At 40.8% G+C, this 20877-nt stretch overlaps 2 protein-coding genes across 2 annotated transcripts; one reads left to right on the plus strand and one right to left on the minus strand.

Moving 5' to 3' along the window:
- Window positions 1-1961: 1961 nt before the first annotated feature.
- On the minus strand, window positions 1962-6958 carry pafah1b2 (platelet-activating factor acetylhydrolase 1b, catalytic subunit 2). Its single transcript, XM_017459602.3, has 6 exons — window positions 6683-6958; window positions 5337-5418; window positions 5108-5197; window positions 4473-4589; window positions 4268-4390; window positions 1962-3629 (listed from the first exon to the last, which is right to left on the minus strand). Exons 2-6 carry the CDS (start codon window positions 5412-5414, stop codon window positions 3351-3353), a joined length of 687 nt encoding a protein of 228 aa, XP_017315091.1. The 5' UTR covers window positions 5415-5418; window positions 6683-6958; the 3' UTR covers window positions 1962-3350.
- Window positions 6959-11541: 4583 nt separating this feature from the next.
- mpzl2b (myelin protein zero-like 2b) lies at window positions 11542-18593 on the plus strand. The gene is made up of 5 exons (XM_017459600.3): window positions 11542-11752; window positions 15191-15360; window positions 15922-16132; window positions 16440-16596; window positions 17340-18593. Exons 1-5 carry the CDS (start codon window positions 11695-11697, stop codon window positions 17458-17460), a joined length of 717 nt encoding a protein of 238 aa, XP_017315089.2. The 5' UTR covers window positions 11542-11694; the 3' UTR covers window positions 17461-18593.
- Window positions 18594-20877: the final 2284 nt, after the last annotated feature.

Genomic DNA, 20877 nt, shown 5'->3' on the forward strand with positions numbered 1-20877 from the left:
CACACACACGAACAATGCATGCATCAAAGGTCACTACTAGTCAGCATGAGTAACTCAGAAAAAATGATACTACCTCTTCTCTGAAACACTTAAATATTATTCATTTAATTTTAAAAGTGTGTTATTTAATTTCCTGCAAGGACATTTTGTTCACAGCTAAGATTTATACGCTTTATATTACGATACGAAATCAAGCAATCAATCGATTACATAATCAAATTATTTTACGTTTTCAAAATCCGCATAAAATATTAATGTAATACTACAGAAAATTGTTTTTTTTTCTTCATTTTTTAAAAATAAATCTTTTATTTATTCGTTATTTTCCAACATGTACTTTAATGACAGTGTAAATTAGATTCACGATGTGGTATAAAGGGGGATATCATTCGTCGTTGGTGTCTCAATGATTGCTTTCTTTTAATAATAATAATAATAATAATACATTGGTAAGGCACCAAAACAGAAATGGCTAGTGACGAGGGGAAATAAATGATAGGGTCTGAACCTTTTTGTCCACATCATTGGTTTTATGACCTCATTTATTTAACTTGTTAATGCTAATGTTCACGTCACGCACATGGACACGCATGCCAAAGTGCACTGAAAGTCAGCCATTTAGCTGAGATAAGATATCCAGAGGCATGCATGTGCATGTGCAGTGAACAGAAGCGTACACGTCATTCCACCGAAATAACGCAGTGATCTCTGCCATGTTATTAATGAACATTTGTATATATAATATACTTTTTAAAATCCATTTGTAGTTACTTTTATTGTTATGGAACATCTCTGGAACAAGTTAGTTCCTGTTATCATTTACGTTAGCAGCTATAAGCAGTCATTCCATCACCCAGCCTCTCTTGATTGCTTTCTGGTCACCAGCAAAAAAACCAGTACACATTGGTTAAAAAAACCCCCAAGTGAACATTTCTGTCCTGGTTTTTGCTGTTCACATCTGTGCTGAAAAAAGAAATCCAACAGAAACCATCACAGAAATTCTAATGGTTTCCGCTACAAATACCATTACAAACCATCAGCTAATCATAAAAAGCATTACAATGACCATTTTTGGTCCTTGATTGTATCCGCTAACCATAACATGCCACCAATCAAAGGCAACAAATTACCAGTAGTGACCCATGGGGACCGTTACAGTTTCCATTAAAACAATCCAATTAAACCATTACAGTTTCCAATAAACTGTGAGGGTTTCTATTGTTTTTTCACTAGGAACCCTCCAGTATACACTATACATACGCTGGCTCTAAATTATTATGATGTTACCATTTTCAATTTATTAATGAATGTCAAAAAAAACATGTGAACATTGTAACATTATAGTGCTGGTTACCATCCCTTCTGAAAAAAGAAGAAAGAAAGAAACCCTCATAGACTTTGTAATGGTTTTAATGTTTATAATGGGAATTGTATTGGTTTTAATGGAATGGAATGGTTCCTGTGGGTCTCTACTGGTAATTTGTCACCTTCTGTTGGTGGCATGTTATGACTAATGGATACCATTAAGGTCCACGTCCTTAATACGTCCTAACTACGTAATGGAAACCATCTGGTATTGATTTTAATGGTAAAATTTGTATTTTCCTCTAGATAACTGAATGTATGCTGAAGGAATCGTTTTTGTTTTGGTTTTTGTGTTAAAAATAAGAAATGCCTCTATCTTCTGGTGGCGTTGTATTACTGACAGGAAAACCTGATGCAAGCTGAGATTGAAATACTGATGGTGCTGTTTTTCTCGTCAGGTTTAAACTTTTCGTCTTTCGTTTTTAACCTGAAACGGTGCCGCCATCTTTATAGCTAGTTTACTCAGTGGACAGTAAACTAGCATGGGAGGTTAGCATGGGACAGTCTCTGACCAGATATTATTTTGGGTGCTGCACAATCATCTTTACATCCAAAAACAAAAGAAAAAAAAAAAAAGAAAGATTCCAGCCTCAGAGTGGTGACATTCTTCCTTCTTTAATGGAAAGTTTCACACAATCCTCAGTGTGGCAGTGCGGCTAAGCTAACACTCACTGGCTGACAGGAAACGTTGGCACATAACACAAACAGCTATGCAGGCATTTATTGATGGTGTATATATACATACAGACAGATGGAGTTAAAACATACATTTTACATTTCCAGTTGTATGAATTTTTAAAATATTTTAAGAGAGATGGATTCTGTCTCTGTATATAACATTCTCTCTTGCTCTCTCTCTCTCACACACACACACACACACACACACACACACACACACACACACACACACACACAGTGTGGTAGTATTTCCCGATGACAGGAAATGGCCGGAGGAATTCCTTTAAGCTACTCTGTAAAAAAAAAAAAAAAAAGATGGAGGCCAATGAGAGAGCGGGAGAGAGCGAGAGAGGCTAAGTGTATTCATCATCCAAACCGTAATTAGCTACAGGGTAACGTAGCTAACAAGTAATAGATACTAAAAGTTTATATGTACAAATATTTCAGTTTTCAGGTAAAGTTGTGCTAGTTCTTGCTGACATTCTTTAGCACACTGTGGAGCTTACTGTCATTTATATGTATGGATAAAAAAGAAATTGACCACAGAGCTGAACGCTGTAACATTACCAGGGCGGCCATCTTGGACAACCGGGATCACTTTTTCCCCACTTTGTGCTCAGCGCAATTTGCACAATTAGTATGTTTGAAAGTAAAAAAAGACCGAAAAGCTAATAACGTGGCAGATGTTAACATAGTTCCACTGTGAATCTTTAGGAATTCTAAAATTTTCTAAAAGACCTTTATTTTTTTAGAAAAGAGTTTGGGTTAGCTGGACGTACATTAGTTGTTAGCCACATTAGCCTTGTAGCTCCAGATGATAAACACTGTGTAATTGAGTTTTTAGGTATAGTGCGTGTGTGCGTGTGTGTGTGTGTGTGTGTGTGTGTGTGTGTGTGTGATTTGAAATATAGCATCTATCTTCATTATATACTGAATAGCTCCTTCTGGATACGGCTAACACACACACACACACACACACACACACACACACACAGTGCTCAGGGTTGTATATATATATATATTTGTGAGGACTTTGCCATACACTCAAGAAATACTTAAATAAATTAAAGCACATTAGAAAAAAAAAACCCAAGTGATTAAAACACATTTCTGAGAATTAGCAAAGAAGGTTTTCGCTTTTTTCACATTATGCCAACATTTATGACTCTCTCTCTCTCTCTCTCTCTCTCTCCCTTTTACGCTCCCCATTTATTATGTAACGATGTACGTGTTTCACTTAAAGAACGAGACGGATTCCTGAATGCTGCCTCTCCGAACATCTCTGTGGTCCGTCCGGTCGTCTCCTCTCACACGACCGAGGCCCGCCTCTCCTGCGGTGTCTCCTCCAACAGCTGGAGCAGCAGCTCATGGAGGGGCGTGGCGACGGCACCGTACCCGCCGGCTGTCAGATGCAGGAAGTCGAACATGTCTCGGCAGGAAATGGTGCCATCAGAGTGCACAAAGCCGCCACCCACATCCAGGAACTGCACATGTCCGAGACGAGGGAGGGCGCAACGCAGGAAAGCGTTTACTGTTGAGTTTTTCTCCCTCAGAGGGTTCGGGAACTCGCCCCTGGGTAACAGACCCTGAGTGACACAACCAATCAGGTTTAAGCAATTAGCTGGTCTTTTTTTTTAATAGCCCGTCATGAGAACACTTTAAAAAAACCTTTATTGTTCGACTTAAGTGACGAGAGCTAGTTATCATGCTAATATGACGCTATCAACTGAACATGGAATAGTTTGAAGGAAACTGCTTCAAAAAGGCTACAATGTTCTTCTACACACTTCTCGTTTACATTGCTAGCTAGTCAGAAAGCTAGTTAATTAGCTCAGTAATCTAGCTAGCAAGCCAATCGTTTGAAGGAATGATTCAAGCCAGTCAGCCAACAACGTTGGCTAACGTATCTGCATATAGTAGGTTACCTACAGTATCATTACTGTCAAAAGTGAGTGCATTCCTGTTGATAAAAGACATTTTCACTGACATTAATGCGACATGACTGAACAAAAATAGACCAATAACAACGTTTTAACGGTCCAGTTTAGATAATGTCAGTAACAGACATGAACAGATGTAGAAGAAAACGATCTGCACTTACTTAATGTGAAGAGAAGTGGACAAGGGCGAGTAAAAACAAGTAGCCGAACACTGAATAGCTACATAAACACAATTTTGATCCATCTCACACACACATACACACACTCCCTTTCTGTCTCCTTACCAGGACGACGATCTTGACCTTGGGGAGGCGCGAGATGAGCAGCTGTACGATGGTCATGATTCCCCCTGCAACCTGCTCCGCCGTGTGCTCATGATTATTGGTTCCGACCCACAGCACCACCACCTGGTGGGAACACATTACTACTGTTGTTCACTAGAAACAGCATCTACAGGATAAAGATAATCTCTCTCTCTCTGTCTCTCACCCGTGGCCTGATGTTCTCCAGTTCTCCGTTCTGCAGCCTCCACAGAACGTTGCACGTCGTGTCTCCTCCGATCCCGAAGTTGAGCGCGTGGAGAGGAGAAAAGAGCTCTCGCCACACCTGGAAACAACTACCGATCGCATCACAGAACCCTACCTGTAGCTCTAACCTTAACATCGGCGATGTATCGCCGGTCCATATCTAGTAGGACGTTACTTTAGGTCATCCTGAATTGTGTGCCGTGATTGGTGATCAGATCCGTTTTCGGTACTAAAATTTGGCATGTCTGGAGAATTTATGCACACCATCCAACATACGGGGGAGTTTTTCTTCCTCTGACTGGAACCCCGTGAGGTTTCGGTGGCCACGTGAAATTCTCCAAATCAGAAACGTCTTTCTGCTCAACCCTACAGCACAGCAGCTTATTTACACCCGGAACACAATACGGCATTGTGCGGCGTGGCACTGAACCGGGAATGACACTTCAGGCTCTGTTTCCTGCTTACATAACCAGGCGATTACTGAAAACCTATACGGATATACTATTAATACAGGTTAAAGATGAAAGAGATGAAGTGTTTAGTTCATGGCTTTGTACTAGACGTTGGGGATTTTCCTATCCACACACACACACACACCTCGTATTGCTGCATCAGCTGAACCATGGAGTCCCCTACAAACAGCACGTCAGGTTCCGCATCCTTACACTCCTGCACGAAGCGGTTGTGCTGCAACAAACACACATTTTGCAATGAAACCTTTACCACATGATCACGACCAACACAATGTCAAATACACAACCGCTTTAAAAAATGTTTGTTTTTTTATACGTGCGTACACATGTAGACTAATTCCCGAAACACACACCTGTGACATCCAGCGTCCGTCACCCTGGACGTCCAGGACCTGTACGGGTTCAGCTGCAGGGTTCTCCTCGTCACTCATTTCTCTAAACATGAACACGTACTTGTAACAACAACAACATACGATCTTTAACAGCATCCACCGTTTATTTGCAATGAAATTTCGTCCATTTGCAAGGCCATGTCTTCCATCGATCTGTTTTGGTTACCCATAATGGCATTCGCGTACCTGCTGATAGCGTTCGAGTCTACTTAAAGGAAGAGTCCTTTAGTCGGACGAGCTGTCTGACGTCCTCGTCTCAAACGGATCGGCTTTCTGAACAAGCTACTCGTCGCGCACCGCGTTCCGGGACTCGTCCGGGGTTCGCCTTAACGTCTTTACTGCGTCTGTGCTGGATTTCTCATGGTATCATGAGTCATCGTGATAATATGACGGTGACAGTTAAACCCGAGCGCGAGATTTCTGAATTAAACTCCACTGTAACGGTCCTGGCTGTAGCAGTGAGCGACGTCAGTCGGAGCAGCACACGACCGCTAACGTCTCAGAGGAAACACGCCACAAACACTGCGACATAAATACGTTTAACGCGGTCTTTCTCTTCGAAATTCGCCACGCGGCTTGAATCGGCGGAATCGCAAAACCGCACAGAATCGTTACGCGCGCTCTTTCGCAGCGATGTTTGTTGGTAAGCGAGACCGTTTAGCTGTAATCATGTCCGACGCATGTGCATCGAAGAATCGAAGAATGCGCCGAATTGTCTCAGCCCAAATCGGCGGAAAAAATCTCGATTTCGCGTTCGTTTCTACGATCTTCTGCGGAATCCTGCAGGGAACGACTTCCTTTCATCCTCTGGAACCACACGCGACTGCATACCGAAGACTATCCAGAGGATCACCTGCAAACAGGATAGGGGCTAAATTATGTAGGCCAGAAAATAACAAAAAGGTGTAGAATCCCCATAATGCACTGCTGTTGGTAAGGCATAATCGTGATCAAGACACCATTTCAGACACTGTGCGTGAACGCAGGCAGGAAGCACTGTTCAGATTCAGGCGCTAATTCTAATCTCTAGTGATATAGTGTTAACTCTTGATGAAAGGAAACCTTTGCTGATGCTACAAGCTCTTGTTTATTGTCTAATCGAAATATTTGGATGATATAAGGCCCTAATGCCTTGGATTACAGCTGCATCCTGCGTTAGAGGCCTCACCTGACTTGACAGGCTGTAACACTAACATTCACAAGGATGTAACATTAATATTTCCGCATATGCATGCACACACACACACACACACACAAACACACACACACACACACACACACACACACACACACACACACTCACTCACCTGCTTATCAGATGAATTCACTAAAGCAGGAAGCAGACAGATGTCTGATCGCGGAGGATGCTGCACTGTGGTGCTGATGTTGCGCGCGGTCTCTCAGCCCACGCGCACGTTTTGTTTAGTTTAGTTTAGTTTAGTTTTGTTAAAATAAAAAAAAAGCGATGCGATGTGTCTATGCGTCACAAAATCGTTTCTGTTTAGCGGATTTGTTTGGGAAATCACGGACGGAGGGTTTTGTGATCATCCGAAACCGGTTATGTCCGCCCCCTTTTTCAGGGTTGCCAGGTTAGTGCATGGTTTTTCCCCTCACCTCTCAGAAATTGTTCCACACAAAGAGAATTCAAATAAATAGATGTTTCAGAGCGTTGTGTACCTGTCCTTTATTGTGATGTACACTAATGTATTATCTATTTAAAAAACAATCAAAACAACTACAAAAAAACTCCCACAAAAATATAGGTTTTGTAGGGTTTAAAATGTTTGGTTTTTTTGATGACACATTCCTGTACTAGTCTTCTGTTCGTCCAATTAAATGCGCTCTAGAACACGTATGTCCCGCCCCCGGGGTCGAGTCTTGCTCTACAGTAGTAGCTCGGGGAGTTTTTTTTTGGCTGTACATACCTCTACGGGTATGCGCTATTCCTTTTTCCATCTATCGCTTGGTGGATAAAAATGTTCGGTGTGAATTTATTTGGAAGAGTGTGGAGGTTTGTACAAGCTGGTGGTCATGTGACAAGCACTTCTGACAGGAGAGTTTTACCAACATGGGCCAGCTCAATGTCGCTTCCTGAATGGCGCAGAGCGAGAACGTCATTCTGTCCTTATACGCCATCGGGGTTTCTTAGCGGCTGAGTGGTTAGCATGTTTGTCTCACACGACCAGGGTTGGGGGTTCGAATCCCTCCTCAGCCCTGTGTGCACAGAGTTTGCATGTTTTCCCCTTGTTTCGTGGGTTTCCTCCTCCGGCCCAAAGGCATGTGTAGTAGGCTGACTGCCATTTTCGAATTGTCCGTGGTCTGTCAATATGTGTGTTTGCAGTTTTCTCCCGCTATGGACTGAAACCCCGTCCAGGGTGTCTCCTGCTTGTGCCCCAGGCTCTCCCGCGACCCTGTGTAGGATAACCGTATGGAAGGATGTTCAGCTGCTTCCAGATAGTCAACAGGGGGCGCACTACTGAGATGAATGTACCCTTAAATCACATGTACTCATTTCTTGGCCATGGACAACCCCCTGTCCTGTACATTTTAAGTGTTTTCCCTGCTCTACCACAACTAATTCGACTAATAATATTTACGGGCCAAACGAAAAGCAAACGAATAAATAATGACTTGTAATTGTTTGCAAATTGCTGCAGTACAAGAGGCACAAAACACATGCTCCTATAGGCAAAGAATCAGGGCGATAACAGTAACTCCACTTCATCACACCATGCTGTTGTTGATTGTCCGGACAGCAGAATCATAAAGACCCACCTCTTCAAGCTTTTTTTGTACGGATTATTAATGCAATTTTAAATATCCAACTGAACATAAAGTTTAAAATGGTTGCAAACCAAACTGCACAAAGTAATCTAACCAATCTGGCAACCCTGTCCTCATTCCCAGACGCCGACGCGCCCTAGTGGACACAAAATGCACTACAGAGGGTGCAAAAGTCTTTATTTAATACCCTTACTAGTGATTTTTTAAAGGGAACGTAGAGAATTGGCCAAAATATGCACTTCCGGCTACACTTCCGGCACCTCTCCTCGCCTCTTTTAGGTTGCTAGATAAAGAATGAGACGTTTGCAAAATAAAACGAAACGAGATAGTTAGGAATCTTTCATCAAAATAAAATCTAAATAGTCTAAATCTAAATGTTTCTAACTGCTAAACAATATACGTTCAATTTGCTAAATATATAGTATAATTTTTAATTCTATTGTATTTTCTGTCGTTTATATTTCAAGTCAAAGGGGTGTAAATCGAGATTATGATCTGGCAACCTTGTACCCTGTCTTTTAGTAACGACGAAATTTGACCACAAGATGGCGGTAAAGACGCGAAGCCAAAAATACCTTGTTCATCACCGACCCACCCCCCCCGGCCCCCGTTTTTTTTAGATATGGTAGTAGATTTTTTCCCTTCAAAATAAAAGTCCGTGACGCTTTTTTTCAGTTTAACATTATTCGTTTTTTATTCTATTCATTATTATTCAACAGTATATTAGTCCATGTAGAAAACGCAGCTAAATGTTATATCATTTAGTCACCAGTATGGCGATGTTAGCCTTCGCGATACAAATATTGCAGGAAATTACAAAATACAAATGGGAATGCTATCTCTGTCTGTTTCCATCATCTAGGGGAAAAACTATATAACATTTAAAAAATAAATAAATAAATAAAACATTTCAGCAGTACGTGAGAACTTCAAAATTCAGTCAGCATTTTCAGATAACAAGTCTAACTTTTGAGATAATCTGTCAAAAACTTTGAGATAACAAGTCAGAATTGAGATAATACAGCAGAACTTTGAGATAACGAGTCAGAATTCTGAAATAAGTCAACATTTTGAGACATTAAGCCCAACATTTGAGATAATCGATCAATAACGGAGAAAAGTGGGAAAAAAGAGAAAATAAGGCAATATAATTATATCAATTTGTCTCTCAGTCAGGATTATTCCAACAGAGCGTCCTTTTGGAAACCGAATAAACTCTCATTTGAAACATGAACGTGTCTTGGGTTTGTTTTAGAAGCTTTCATTTCAACGTATATGTATGAAGCTACAAAGGAGAATAATTTTAGCCTTTACTGGGAATCGTTTCCATTTGAGGCAGGAAAATATCTACCTAATAGATTATATGGTCATTATTTTTTAAAATGAGCATTTCTTTCTCAAAATACCTGTGGAAACATGGTCTGGAAAAGGAAATATTGAATTTAAGTTGTTAGACAAGATGTACAGAACCAACGCCGAATGGGCTTTTATCAGGTCTAGGCGACGTCAGTTAGAACATGGAGAACGAAATTCATCTTATTTCTTTAGGCCCGAGAAACGTAAATCTAGCTACAAAACTGTTCATAGATTACAGATCGATTGACATATTTCTGAAAATCCAGCAGGAATTGTGCAATTCTGTGCTACCTTCTGTAAAACATTGTATAGTTCCTCATATGAGCATTAGTTATGGTAAAATTAGTGGGGTAGACAGAGACACATGTGACCTACTTCTACCTCTAAACTTGGAGGAAGTCACTGAAGACATTAATCATCCTAAGCTCAACGATTCTCCAGGTGTGGATGGTTTGTCCTCCGAATTCTACCCTACACAGGGCCTTATTACAGTACACTGTTCTCAAAGCACAAAAAGGATGTTCTTTTCCTCGACCATTGGCACCCCAATATGTCTTCTTAATAAAGATGACAAAATTTTAGTCTTAGCTTTTGGAAAACATCTAAAGGATGTACTAGACACTATTAGAGATGAATCCCAGTCTGGGTAGGCATATTTCTAATCCTGTCAGATTAGTGTTGGATATTGTTGATTACTCAGATTTCATTTAAATCAAGCATAATTTCCCCCCTACATATTTCTCCCATTTGACACAACAGAGAAAATCTATTATGATAATTGGGCAAAGAATTATATTATTTTGGTTAATCAGTTATTTAACGATCGAAGCGTCCGCTTTAAGTATGAATCATTTTTTAAATTACATGATAGATTATATAGAATCCCAGTCACAGTAAGGGAATATGATATCGTTTTCAGAGCCATTCCCTCTGGGATTATTATATAGATGAAGGGACACCATAACCAGTTCTCTGGGATTGTGCCTCATCTCGATGTTTGTGAGAAAAAATTATCCCTTACATTAACATTAACACCTAACACCAGGAGTGTCCACGCTTTCTTCCAACATGAGGTCGTCTCTTGTCCTAATACTAGCTTTTATTGGAGCAGACATCTAGACAACATCAACTGGGATAGAGTATGGGCTCTGCCTCAAAAACATTTTATTTATTACAGAATTAACGAAGTGTCTTATCAAATGATGCATCAGTGCTATACTACAAATTTATTAATGAAAAAAAAAATCCTCCAAACAGGATTTCAGCAGGATTTCATCTGTTTTGGTATTGTGAGTATACTGAGAATCTCTGGAGAAACATTTGGGGCATTTTGTTTTGTGATATGATTCCTGATATCACTTATGAAATATGAAAATGGAATTCTTGGTTTTGCACATTATAAGAAAGAAGAGTCTGATTTTTGTTTTTGTTTTTTTTAATCAATTAATCTTATTTTGTTTTGGGATATATATATATATATATATATATATATATATATATATATATATATATATATATATATATATATATATATACACACAAGTGTAAACTGATTAAGACTAAGCGCCTCTGTTTAACCTTTTTCATGTGGACTTTTAAAAGTTTAAGTAGATTTAATTTCTGATTCTTCTAACAAGAAAGCTGTGAAAACGGTGAATCTTTCTTTCTTTCTCTCTTTATTATTTTAAAGATATAATCCTAGTTTGCGCCCTGGCACATAACATACCGTCATTCTGTATTTTCCTGTGTTCATTAATAAGTAAATTATATATATATATATATATATATATATATATATATATATATATATATATATATATATATATATATATATATATATTCACTTAGCAGATGCTTTTATCCAAAGCGATTTGCAAATGAGGAAATACAAGCATTTTAATCTACAATTACATTTAGATCTATCTATTTAGAAGATTTATTTATTTATTTATTTATTGGAGACTAAATCTAGTCCAAACAGCCGTTAAAATTTTAAAGAGCTCTGTGCTCTCTGACTCCGCCCCTCTCGCGCTGCTGCCCTTCCGCTCGCGAGCGCCTCTCGTTTATCACGTCAGGAGTTTGGGAAGTGGATTTGAACTCCAAGCGAGGAGTAAAATCACGATTTTATCGCCCCCCCCACACACACACTTTTCCCCCGGGATTTGCTCTGCTGTCTCCCATGTTTCGGATATGGACACGGTTTCTGGTCAGTGTTGTAGGTGTGCTGCTTACACCAGGTGAGTCACGAGCGCGCGCGCGCGCAGGGGTTTCTCTTCCTGTTCCTGCTCTAAACGTTTTAGACCTGTACGTGTTCTTTCCGGTTAGAGGTGTTATTAGATTATTACTGGCAGCCTGGTCTGGAATATAAACTGATTACAGAACTTCAAATGGATTTGTGTTGTGTTTTGTGTGTGTGTGTGTGTGCGCGCGCGCGTGCGTGGGTGCATATATATATATATATTTATGTGCGCGTGCTTGTGACAGCCTCTCCCTATTATGAGGCAACTGGATGACTAAAAGCTCTGTAGAGTTTATTTATTTATTTATTTATTTATTTATTTATTTAAGTTCATTGCAATGCATTGTAGATATATTTAGTCTTATCATTTTTTAAATGCATTTTTCAGAAGGTGCTTTGGGTGTTAAATTCCTTTGCAGAACACTGTACATACACAAAATTCCCGCATGCATTGGTATTCGATAACATTTATAGCTTTCATCGCTTCCAGTCTACACATAAACACCTCGCTGTACTTTAAAAATATATATAATAAATTGTATACGTTTATAGTGACGTATTATGATGTGGAATGTCCATGAAAGAAGAGAAACTGCAAAGTGTAAGCTCCTCTGTCCTGAAGATGTGGGAAAAGTTGTCAGTTTAAAAGCACTGACACTGGAGACTCCTTCCATAAATTCCTCCATAACGCCACATCAAGAATGACACATTTAAAAAAAAAACTCCATTTAGGCTATGTGTAGGGTTTGCCCAGTATTAAACCTAGTGCATTAATTAATAAATATATATATATAAATACCATGTAATTTGTCTTGTAGATGGAACTAGTCTTATTCCTGCTGTTCTGACCAATCAGAATCGAGCATTCAGCAATACTGTGGCTTAACATTTAAAAAAAAAAAAAAAAAAGAGAATCTGCTTGTATATATAATCAAATGAACACGGTGTTGTGGTGGGAGATGTTCCGTAAGCTCAGACGATTGCGTTCCCGTACCCCGCATGTAGAGTACGAACTGAGTGGCGGATTTACTCGCACCTGACCTTGACATTTTTTCCAGACAAAGTGCCCAGCGTGAGACAGTGCAACCAGTGAAATGTAAACACGTCGTAATCGCAAGAAAACATGCATCAGGTCATAGCATCTCGGGTGCACGTTTGGGTCGGCGGTTCGAACAGATCGGTGTCGGTGATGTACGTTACAGTTTCTTGATGCACGAGCTTTCAATAGACGTGTATCGTTAGTCACTTACAGCGGCTTGCATAAGTACTGGGTATTACATAGTATTAAGTGTTGTCGCCGTTGTACCACGGGACCAGCATCGCCTGGACACGATACACGTGTCGTTTTGTGGTATAACATGATGTATAAAGATATGCTGTATGATGATTGCGACTCATTGTACTGGAAAGGTCTCGCGTGTGGGAACTGGAGTACGGGATCGTGACTGAGAGTGACAAGTGGTGTAAGTGTGTCAGGGTTTGGGTTACGTAAGGATGGTGTTATTATTATAGTTTCTCGCTCGCACACTGACTAACTCATTGTAATCATAAATTCCAGTCTGTGTTCTCTGAGATGTGTGGAGCGAAGGTGTCGGGAGTATTGTGCTGGAGAGGTTGTACTACAGGTGTGTTGTTGGCGTTGAAGTTGAACAAGTAGCAGCATGTCGAATAATCCTCATGAATCAATCACCGCGGCCGTTTAAATACAAGTTCGTTAACCGAAAGCACGCCGTTTTTGACGATCCCAAGGAAACACGCTCTAATCTTTACTCGTGTTGAATTGAACCCCGAGTCTTCATTCAGTCTTTTACGCGTTTATTCGGAAGTGGGGTGGACTCTTCAAAAGACCGACCAATTCCCACACGTCTACAGTCGTTTATGTTTACATCCACCCACAATACACGCTGCCGGTCAAAAGTTTGTGGACACTCGACTGATCATTTTGGGAAATTCTAAAATTCTCCTTTGAAGATGCTAAAATATGAATTATTTTAAATGTTATAAATATTCGGTTTAAATGGCGTTATGCTGTTCCGTATACTAGCATGAGGATGTGGTTGTTTTATTTTTAACACGGAGACTAACAGATGGTACTTCAGGAAGTCACGACTACCGGATTACAGCGTCTGCCCAATGTAAATTTAACCATGAAGGATTTCTAAAGTTAAACGTGGGCTTCGGGGGAACGTCAGATGTAGGTTTAGGGCGGAACCGGACACTTTGCTGCAGCGTGTTTTAAAATATGGGCAGGTTGTTGTCCTGGGTTAATCGGAACTTTGGTGAACACACGCTAGGGCTTTACTTTGCGTTCGTGTGCGATTGTGTGTTAGTCGGTGAGGTACATTTAGAACGAGCCGAAGAGAGAGGTGGGGGTGAAGGCCACAGCGCAGTGGAGAGCTTGCCTCTCCAACCAGCCAAGTTTACACGGAAGAAATGTAAACAGTGTGCTAGACACACAAACTCACACACACACACACCATTCCATACGCCAGCTCACACCGACTCCTGAACTCCTAAAACTAATGAAAGTGCAAACCATTGTCTGTTTTATTTTTTATGAACTGCTATTGAACGTTTATGAAGTGGAGAAGCAAGATGATGTCATCAAAGGAGCTCCAGCCAAAACCCACAGTCATGGGGTGCGTCCGCAAATGGAGCTCTTTGCCTCGTGGTCCGTCCTCCGAGTCCACACTGTGGTGACGTTGACAGAGTGCAGATGTGTGGAGCTCCAGCCCTCGAGTCCTCAGCAATACCAACTCCATGTGTTGTTTACTCGCTCATAGATGTAGGAACCGCAGCGCTTTTACATTTTCAGTTCTGATCGTTCGGAGGCTCTGAAAAGCAGCGCAGTTGGCAAATACGTAATTGTTTCCATAGTAACAACTTAAACAGGGACTTGTACGTCCGACGCTCGGCGTTAAGTCGATTAGAAACGTGTGTGATTGTTGTTATGGCGAGGTTTTCTGTTAGGAGACGTTTGTTTAATGTTTATGGAAGGAGTGTGTGTATAGTTTAAATGCAAATTGGGTGCTATGCCCCGCCCCCTTTCCGGAAAAGGGCTGTGCCTTTACAGCTTGTGCTTCGGACACTACGGCAACAGCAAGTTAGCAAATTTAGGAGAACCAGTAGGACTGATACCGTAAATACCGGTGTTCAGCCCTATATGTATGAATTATACAGACTGTAAGGCCAAAGTCCGTCACCAGTTGTGGGCGGGGCCTGTTCCAACGTGATGTCGCATCGGAGAGAAAACGCAAACGACTCATTTTGAGACCCTGTTTATGACATATGGGGAATATAAAAAAGGAGCGGGTGTATTTTTACTATTATAAGGTGGTCGTGTATACACACTGCGACACACTCTTATGTTCAAACAGCACGTAAAAGAGATTTTTGCATAATAGGTCCCCTTTAAGTCTCCACCGTGTGTGTCCAGGTATGCATCGCGCATTGGCGATCGAGGTGTCCACGCCCAAGGAGCTGACGGCGGTTAACGGGACAGATGTGCGGCTCAAGTGCACGTTTAAATCCAGCCATCCGTTGTCGGAGAAATCCGTGTCTGTGTCCTGGAGCTTCAAACCGCTTGGCTCGGGCTTGGAGGAACAGGTGAGGAGGAGGACAGTGTTACGTGGCGTACGCATTCAAATCTAGTGTAAAAACTACGAAATAAATATTTACATTGAGGTTATAGAAGTTTTTCAGGTTTATGATTTAATTATTGCTTTTTTCAGTTATCGGATTTTGTACATTGAAAGATTCTTACTGGTACTGGTACTTCTTGTATTTATTTATTTATTTATTTATTTATTTATTAATTAAATATTCTAACATTATTTTTTAGGACCTGTGTCATCCCTCTTCAGCACCCAAACACTTCTCAAATCACACCAAGACAACCTGGTTCCTTTGTGCATGTAATATCTGTAATATTTTTGCATTATATCAGGAAAAATGTCAAAAAGCGGAATTGTTTATCTATTTATTGACAGGAAAAACAATATTTATTTATTAGTTTTATTTATCACAAGTAACCGACAAATCAACACCGAACAGCTGTTCTAACCTCGTCCTGAAATGATCACGTATACGGTGGCCAATAAGAGGGCTGGCTTAAAAGGGGCGGAGCAATTGTTCATCTTTGTTTGTTTTTTTTGTCCTACCATGCAGTTCTTTTTCTATCAAGAGGAGTCCTTCCCGCCTACTCGCGGTCTGTTTAAAGGTCACGCGGTGTGGTCGGGGAACGTCCTGAAGAACGACGGTTCCATCACGCTGACCGACGTGCAGTCCAGCTTTAACGGCACCTACACCTGCCAGGTGCGCAATCCACCCGACGTGCACGGCTTCACCGGCGAGCTCCGCCTCGAGGTGGTTCAGTCAGGTGAGACCAGGCGTCGGTAGCGTTATCGCTACAGCTCAGGCTTTCTCTCGGCTTCTCCTCGATCGGGTCTCCTTGACGGCCGTGTACACTGCACTAATAGATTAAATTCTTCTGACCCTGAATACAGTATGTTTAAACGGAATGGCATTTTTAGTCAAAATCGAGCGAATAGGTACGTCATGTGTATGATATAAATAATAAAAAGTAATTTCAGCAATAAATAAACCAGTCATTTTAAATATACTGTCAAATAATGCAGTCATTAAATAATACTGACTCTCTCTCTCTCTCTCTCTATCTCTCTCAGTGACGCTCTCCGAGATCGGAATTCTGGCTGCGGCGGTGGGCGGAGCCATCCTGCTCGTCCTCGTCGTCCTCACCATCGTCTTCGCCGTGCGCTGTTACCGAGGTCGCCACGGAGACGCGGGCATCGAGCTGCAAGACTCGAAGCGAGCGAGCGTATGGTGAGACAGGAAGGGGCGGTGCTTCTAGACCCGTCGAACTGGGCGTGTCTTTCTACTCTGGTTCTGGCTCCTTCAAAAGAGCTTCTTATTTTGTGAGACAAGTGAAAAACCAAACGAAACAAAAAAGAGGCGTGGATATCGGACGGGGCATTTGTACCGAACGCTATTTGATGTTTTTTTCTACTATTAGCGAGGCTGACGATCGAGTGTTTTGAGAGTATATATATTTTTTCACACATTTACTGTCTCATAAAATATCAATTTCCTGTAGAAATGACTGTAGCTTTTCTTACAATCATGTAAATTCATTTTGGTGGTATGCGGTTGTTTCCGGATCATGATTTGGTGAGTCGTTAAAAGGATGTTTCCAGGGAAACGAATACAACCTGATGGATCTAAAAGAAAAGCCTTACGTGTGACAAATATGGCTGTTTATTTGGCGGCGAAGTTCCCTGGTTAGCGTTATGTGGAAATAAGCCCTTACCACCATGATCTTACTGATTTTATCCCCCTTTTATACCAGACCAATCAGTTCCACCTAAAATGATTGCTGATTGGTGGGCGATTTCTTGGCTTGGGTGTGGTGGTGAAAACTTTTCGTCTGTTTCCATTTTATTCCGTCGTATGTTTTAACGTTGAACTGTTTTATCGCTTACGTTTTTTCAAAGTGCGTCCTGTAATGTATCTTACTTGTTGTTGTTGTTGTTGTTGTTTGTCTGCGCACATGCTAACAAACGCACCAGTGCTAAGCACGAGTTCATGCCGATAAGCAGACCGGAGGACGAGATAAAAAACGGACTCCAAGATGATCTAGAAAACTGCAAACTTCATGAAGAGGACGCGCAAGCCAAGAGCGACGCTTAAAACCCGGCAACGAATAACGACTAAGAAAACGCGGCGAATCTGGTTCAAAATGGACATGTCTTCTAGATTCTATGAAACCAGATGCAAAATGCAATTACTTCCTTTTGTACGTATCTTTTTATATATTTTTAAAATATCAACATATTTTTAGTGCTTCATGCTAACAACCGCCTACGAAAAACGATCAGACCGAACATCGAGTGACGTTAGCCAGGATCAAAACGTAACCGAATACGTACTAACGGTGCATTTTTACATCGACACTAGCCGTGAAGTGACAGAAAGAAGCGACGAAGCCCGCATGGGACGTGACGCAACACTACTGGAACAGATTAGCAGCTTTTTAAAAGGCTCTCGCGACCTGGACCGGTCCGAGTGTTAGCAAACTAAAAAAGGATCAATCCGAGCATGCTAGCAAAGGCGATAACACTGATACGCCTAAAAGCGGAACGATTTTCCTTGAAACTTTGACTAAAAGAACGAAAACATCCAACTGAACACCCAACATGGTCTGACTTGCAAACGTACATGAATATGAAACGTTAGAAACGGTTCGTTTTACACTAAAGGAAGGTGTAGATCGCTTTTATTACGATCTTTACGTGTAGATCAGATGAAATGTTCTTATACGTGGCGGTTTTCAGCGCGAAGGCCGAACCGCTAAATAAAAGTTTTAATAATAAAAAAATATCACCTCAAAATGATACAAATAGTGATCAAGATGTTTACAAATAATCAATTCTGAACGAGGTTCATGTTTTTTTTCAAACCGCGCTGTATCGTTTCATTCTCGTAAATTCTTTTAATCCAGATTTTAAAATAAAATAAAACTACTTTTAAACTAATGAGACTAAGAAAGAATTACAGTTATTATTGTTAGTGTTATTTTTATCGGACTAACCTGCCTAATTTTTTTATTTAAAAAAAAAAAAATCATTATTGAGAATTTATATTAGAGAATAATATTATTTTCCATTATACGCTGTATGTTAAGAACAGGACTAGAATTAGTTTGAAATTCAATGTTATTCTTTAGGCTGTAATTTTTATATGCTGTGTTTGAGAAATTTTTTAAAAGATGGTTTATAAGTTTCTTGAAAGTTTCATGATGAATAAATATTGGTGTAAAAGCGTATGCGTGTGTGTGTGTTTGTGCATTCCAGACCCATTTTATTTATATATATATCTGTTTATGTCGTGTTTCACTTTGGGCTTTTTATCCCCAGTGATAAACGTTACAGCGTGACGCCTTCATATGGTAAACACACACACACACACACACACCCGTGGGCATGCTCGGTCTTGCGTTGCACCGTATTGTCCCCGGTACACATTGTGCTAAAGTCATTTCCCTGCTTTTTAACGGCCTTTTTTTGATGGCACGCCTACGTGACCCTGTTTCTAACCTGATACAGTCACTCCACAGTGTATCCGGGTTGAACAGCAGCATCTGGGTCGAAACGCATACAAGTGACGACAAGTTTGTATTCTTTATAGTTTTGAAGAGGAACAAAAAGTGTGAAATTGAAACTTCCTCTTTAGCTTTTGCTTCTTTATTTTTCTTCTTCTTCTTGTGCATGCATGCATTTTCTTTAACAAGACGATTACCAGAAATTGTAGCATTTGGAAGGTTTTGTTAAACAGGCAACGTCATCGTGAGGGCTCTGGTTAGACATCAATTCAATTCAATTCAATTCAATTCAATTTTATTTGTATAGCGCTTTTTACAATAGACATTGTCTCAAAGCAGCTTTACAGAAATATCAACATGGTATACAGATATTAAAGGTGCGAATTTATCCCAACTGAGCAAGCCACTGAGTGGCGACGGTGGCAAGGAAAAACTCCCTAAGATGTTTTAAGAGGAAGAAACCTTGAGAGGAACCCGACTCAGAAGGGAACCCATCCTCATCTGGGTAACAACAGATATTGTGAAAAAGTTCATTATGGATTTATATGAAGTCTGTATGGTGTTAAGAGCAGCCGTAGTCCCAGCAGTCTGGAATTAAAGAAGATTTGAGCTCCATCCAGAGGCAGAAAGGATCTGGATCTCTAGTATCTCCATAAATTCGTGTGGGGCTAGCACATCAGTCCTAGCGTTTATAGTAGGACAGATCCTGTACGGTGTTTATGGTGTAAACACTTATCGTTTGTTTCGTGGAGATGGATGAAAGCCTTTTTCCGTTCTTTGTAAAGAGGAAGTGAATGTTTATATGAATTAAGCCGAAGAGTGTGTGGGTCAGGGGTGGGACCAGACGTCACAACAAGGATGAGAATATTCTGACGGTTCTGACCTTGCGGGGACATTTTGGTTACCTGGTTTAGCCCTGCGTTAATTAGCTGCATTAGTACTTATGTCAATGGGAGGTCCTCACAAGCTTAGCAAGACGTGCGTGTGTGTGTGTGTGTGTGTGTGTGCGCACACTGCAGTATATCCAGTAATGCTGAGTGCTCATCCCTTGGCAGACTCTTCACTGCACCAGCAAAGGACACCAAGCTCTGTGTGCGTGCGTGTGTGTGTGTGGGTGTGTGTGGGTGTGAAGGAAATGCAGCATTGATTGGAACAGATCCAGAGCAGCAGAAAAAGAGCAGGAAGAAAGAAATGCAGTCACATAAAACTCATGCGCTCGGAAACTCTCATGTGAGACGACACGTCCACGACGCTCGAAAACCTTTCACCACAGCTCCGATCGGCGTTATTGAACGCTGCTTGGTTAACAGCATGCTCGAGAATCCGCTGAGTCAGCAGTAGCGAAAGAGCGATGCTCAGTCCTATCACTTCGTCCTCCAGCACGACTAAAGGGCCTAAATGCGTCTTGATGTATCTTTAAAACCCTCTACGCCCCAGACAAAAAAAAAAAAAAAAAAAAGTTTCTTAATGCACCTTTAGAAAATTGCGCCGGATAGAATATGAGAACGCATCACCATGAGTCAGCGCTCCCATCCACCTGCAAATGTGATTAAACACATCGCCGAGAGGATGCAGCCAGACATATTAACAGTACATTCAGCTCTTTTTTTTCTTTCCCCAAACTGCAAGGAAAGCAGAAAAGAAAGCCCATGTGGGACGCCTCTGGAAATGAAAGAAGAAACAACAACAACAAAAAAATAGTCACCTAAAGTCAACCGGTCATCAGTTATACAGCAGAGAGCATCCCAGCTCGACTGTTTGCTAGTGCAAATTGTACTGTGTTTGTTTCACGACTAGCATCAAACTGAGAAGTAGAACCGATCCCTTTATCATGACACACCAGATTAAAAAAAACACCAGAATGCTAACGATAGGCTAGTTACTTAGCTAGAAAACCGCCAGCAAAACTCCAACAAAACAAACCCCCCAAGCTGTATATTACCAGGAATGCTAAATACCTAGCTCTCTTTCTGGCCAAACATTTCAATATATTACAGAATGTTAGC

Source organism: Ictalurus punctatus, chromosome 28 (assembly GCF_001660625.3).
Source record: "Ictalurus punctatus breed USDA103 chromosome 28, Coco_2.0, whole genome shotgun sequence".
Taxonomy (NCBI): domain Eukaryota; kingdom Metazoa; phylum Chordata; class Actinopteri; order Siluriformes; family Ictaluridae; genus Ictalurus; species Ictalurus punctatus.

Bases quoted from the DNA above. Each gene is read 5' to 3' on its own strand.
- pafah1b2 (XM_017459602.3), bottom strand. From the start codon at position 5,414: ATGAGTGACGAGGAGAACCCTGCAGCTGAACCCGTACAGGTCCTGGAC. The intron at 5,198-5,336 runs GTGTGTGTTTCG...TGTTTGTTGCAG, and splicing joins ACGGACGCTGGATGTCACAG to CACAACCGCTTCGTGCAGGA. The intron at 4,590-5,107 runs GTGTGTGTGTGT...AGTTGTTTCCAG, and splicing joins AGCTGATGCAGCAATACGAG to GTGTGGCGAGAGCTCTTTTC.
- mpzl2b (XM_017459600.3), top strand. From the start codon at position 11,695: ATGTTTCGGATATGGACACGGTTTCTGGTCAGTGTTGTAGGTGTGCTG. The intron at 11,753-15,190 runs GTGAGTCACGAG...GTGTGTGTCCAG, and splicing joins AGGTGTGCTGCTTACACCAG to GTATGCATCGCGCATTGGCG. The intron at 15,361-15,921 runs GTGAGGAGGAGG...CCTACCATGCAG, and splicing joins GCTCGGGCTTGGAGGAACAG to TTCTTTTTCTATCAAGAGGA.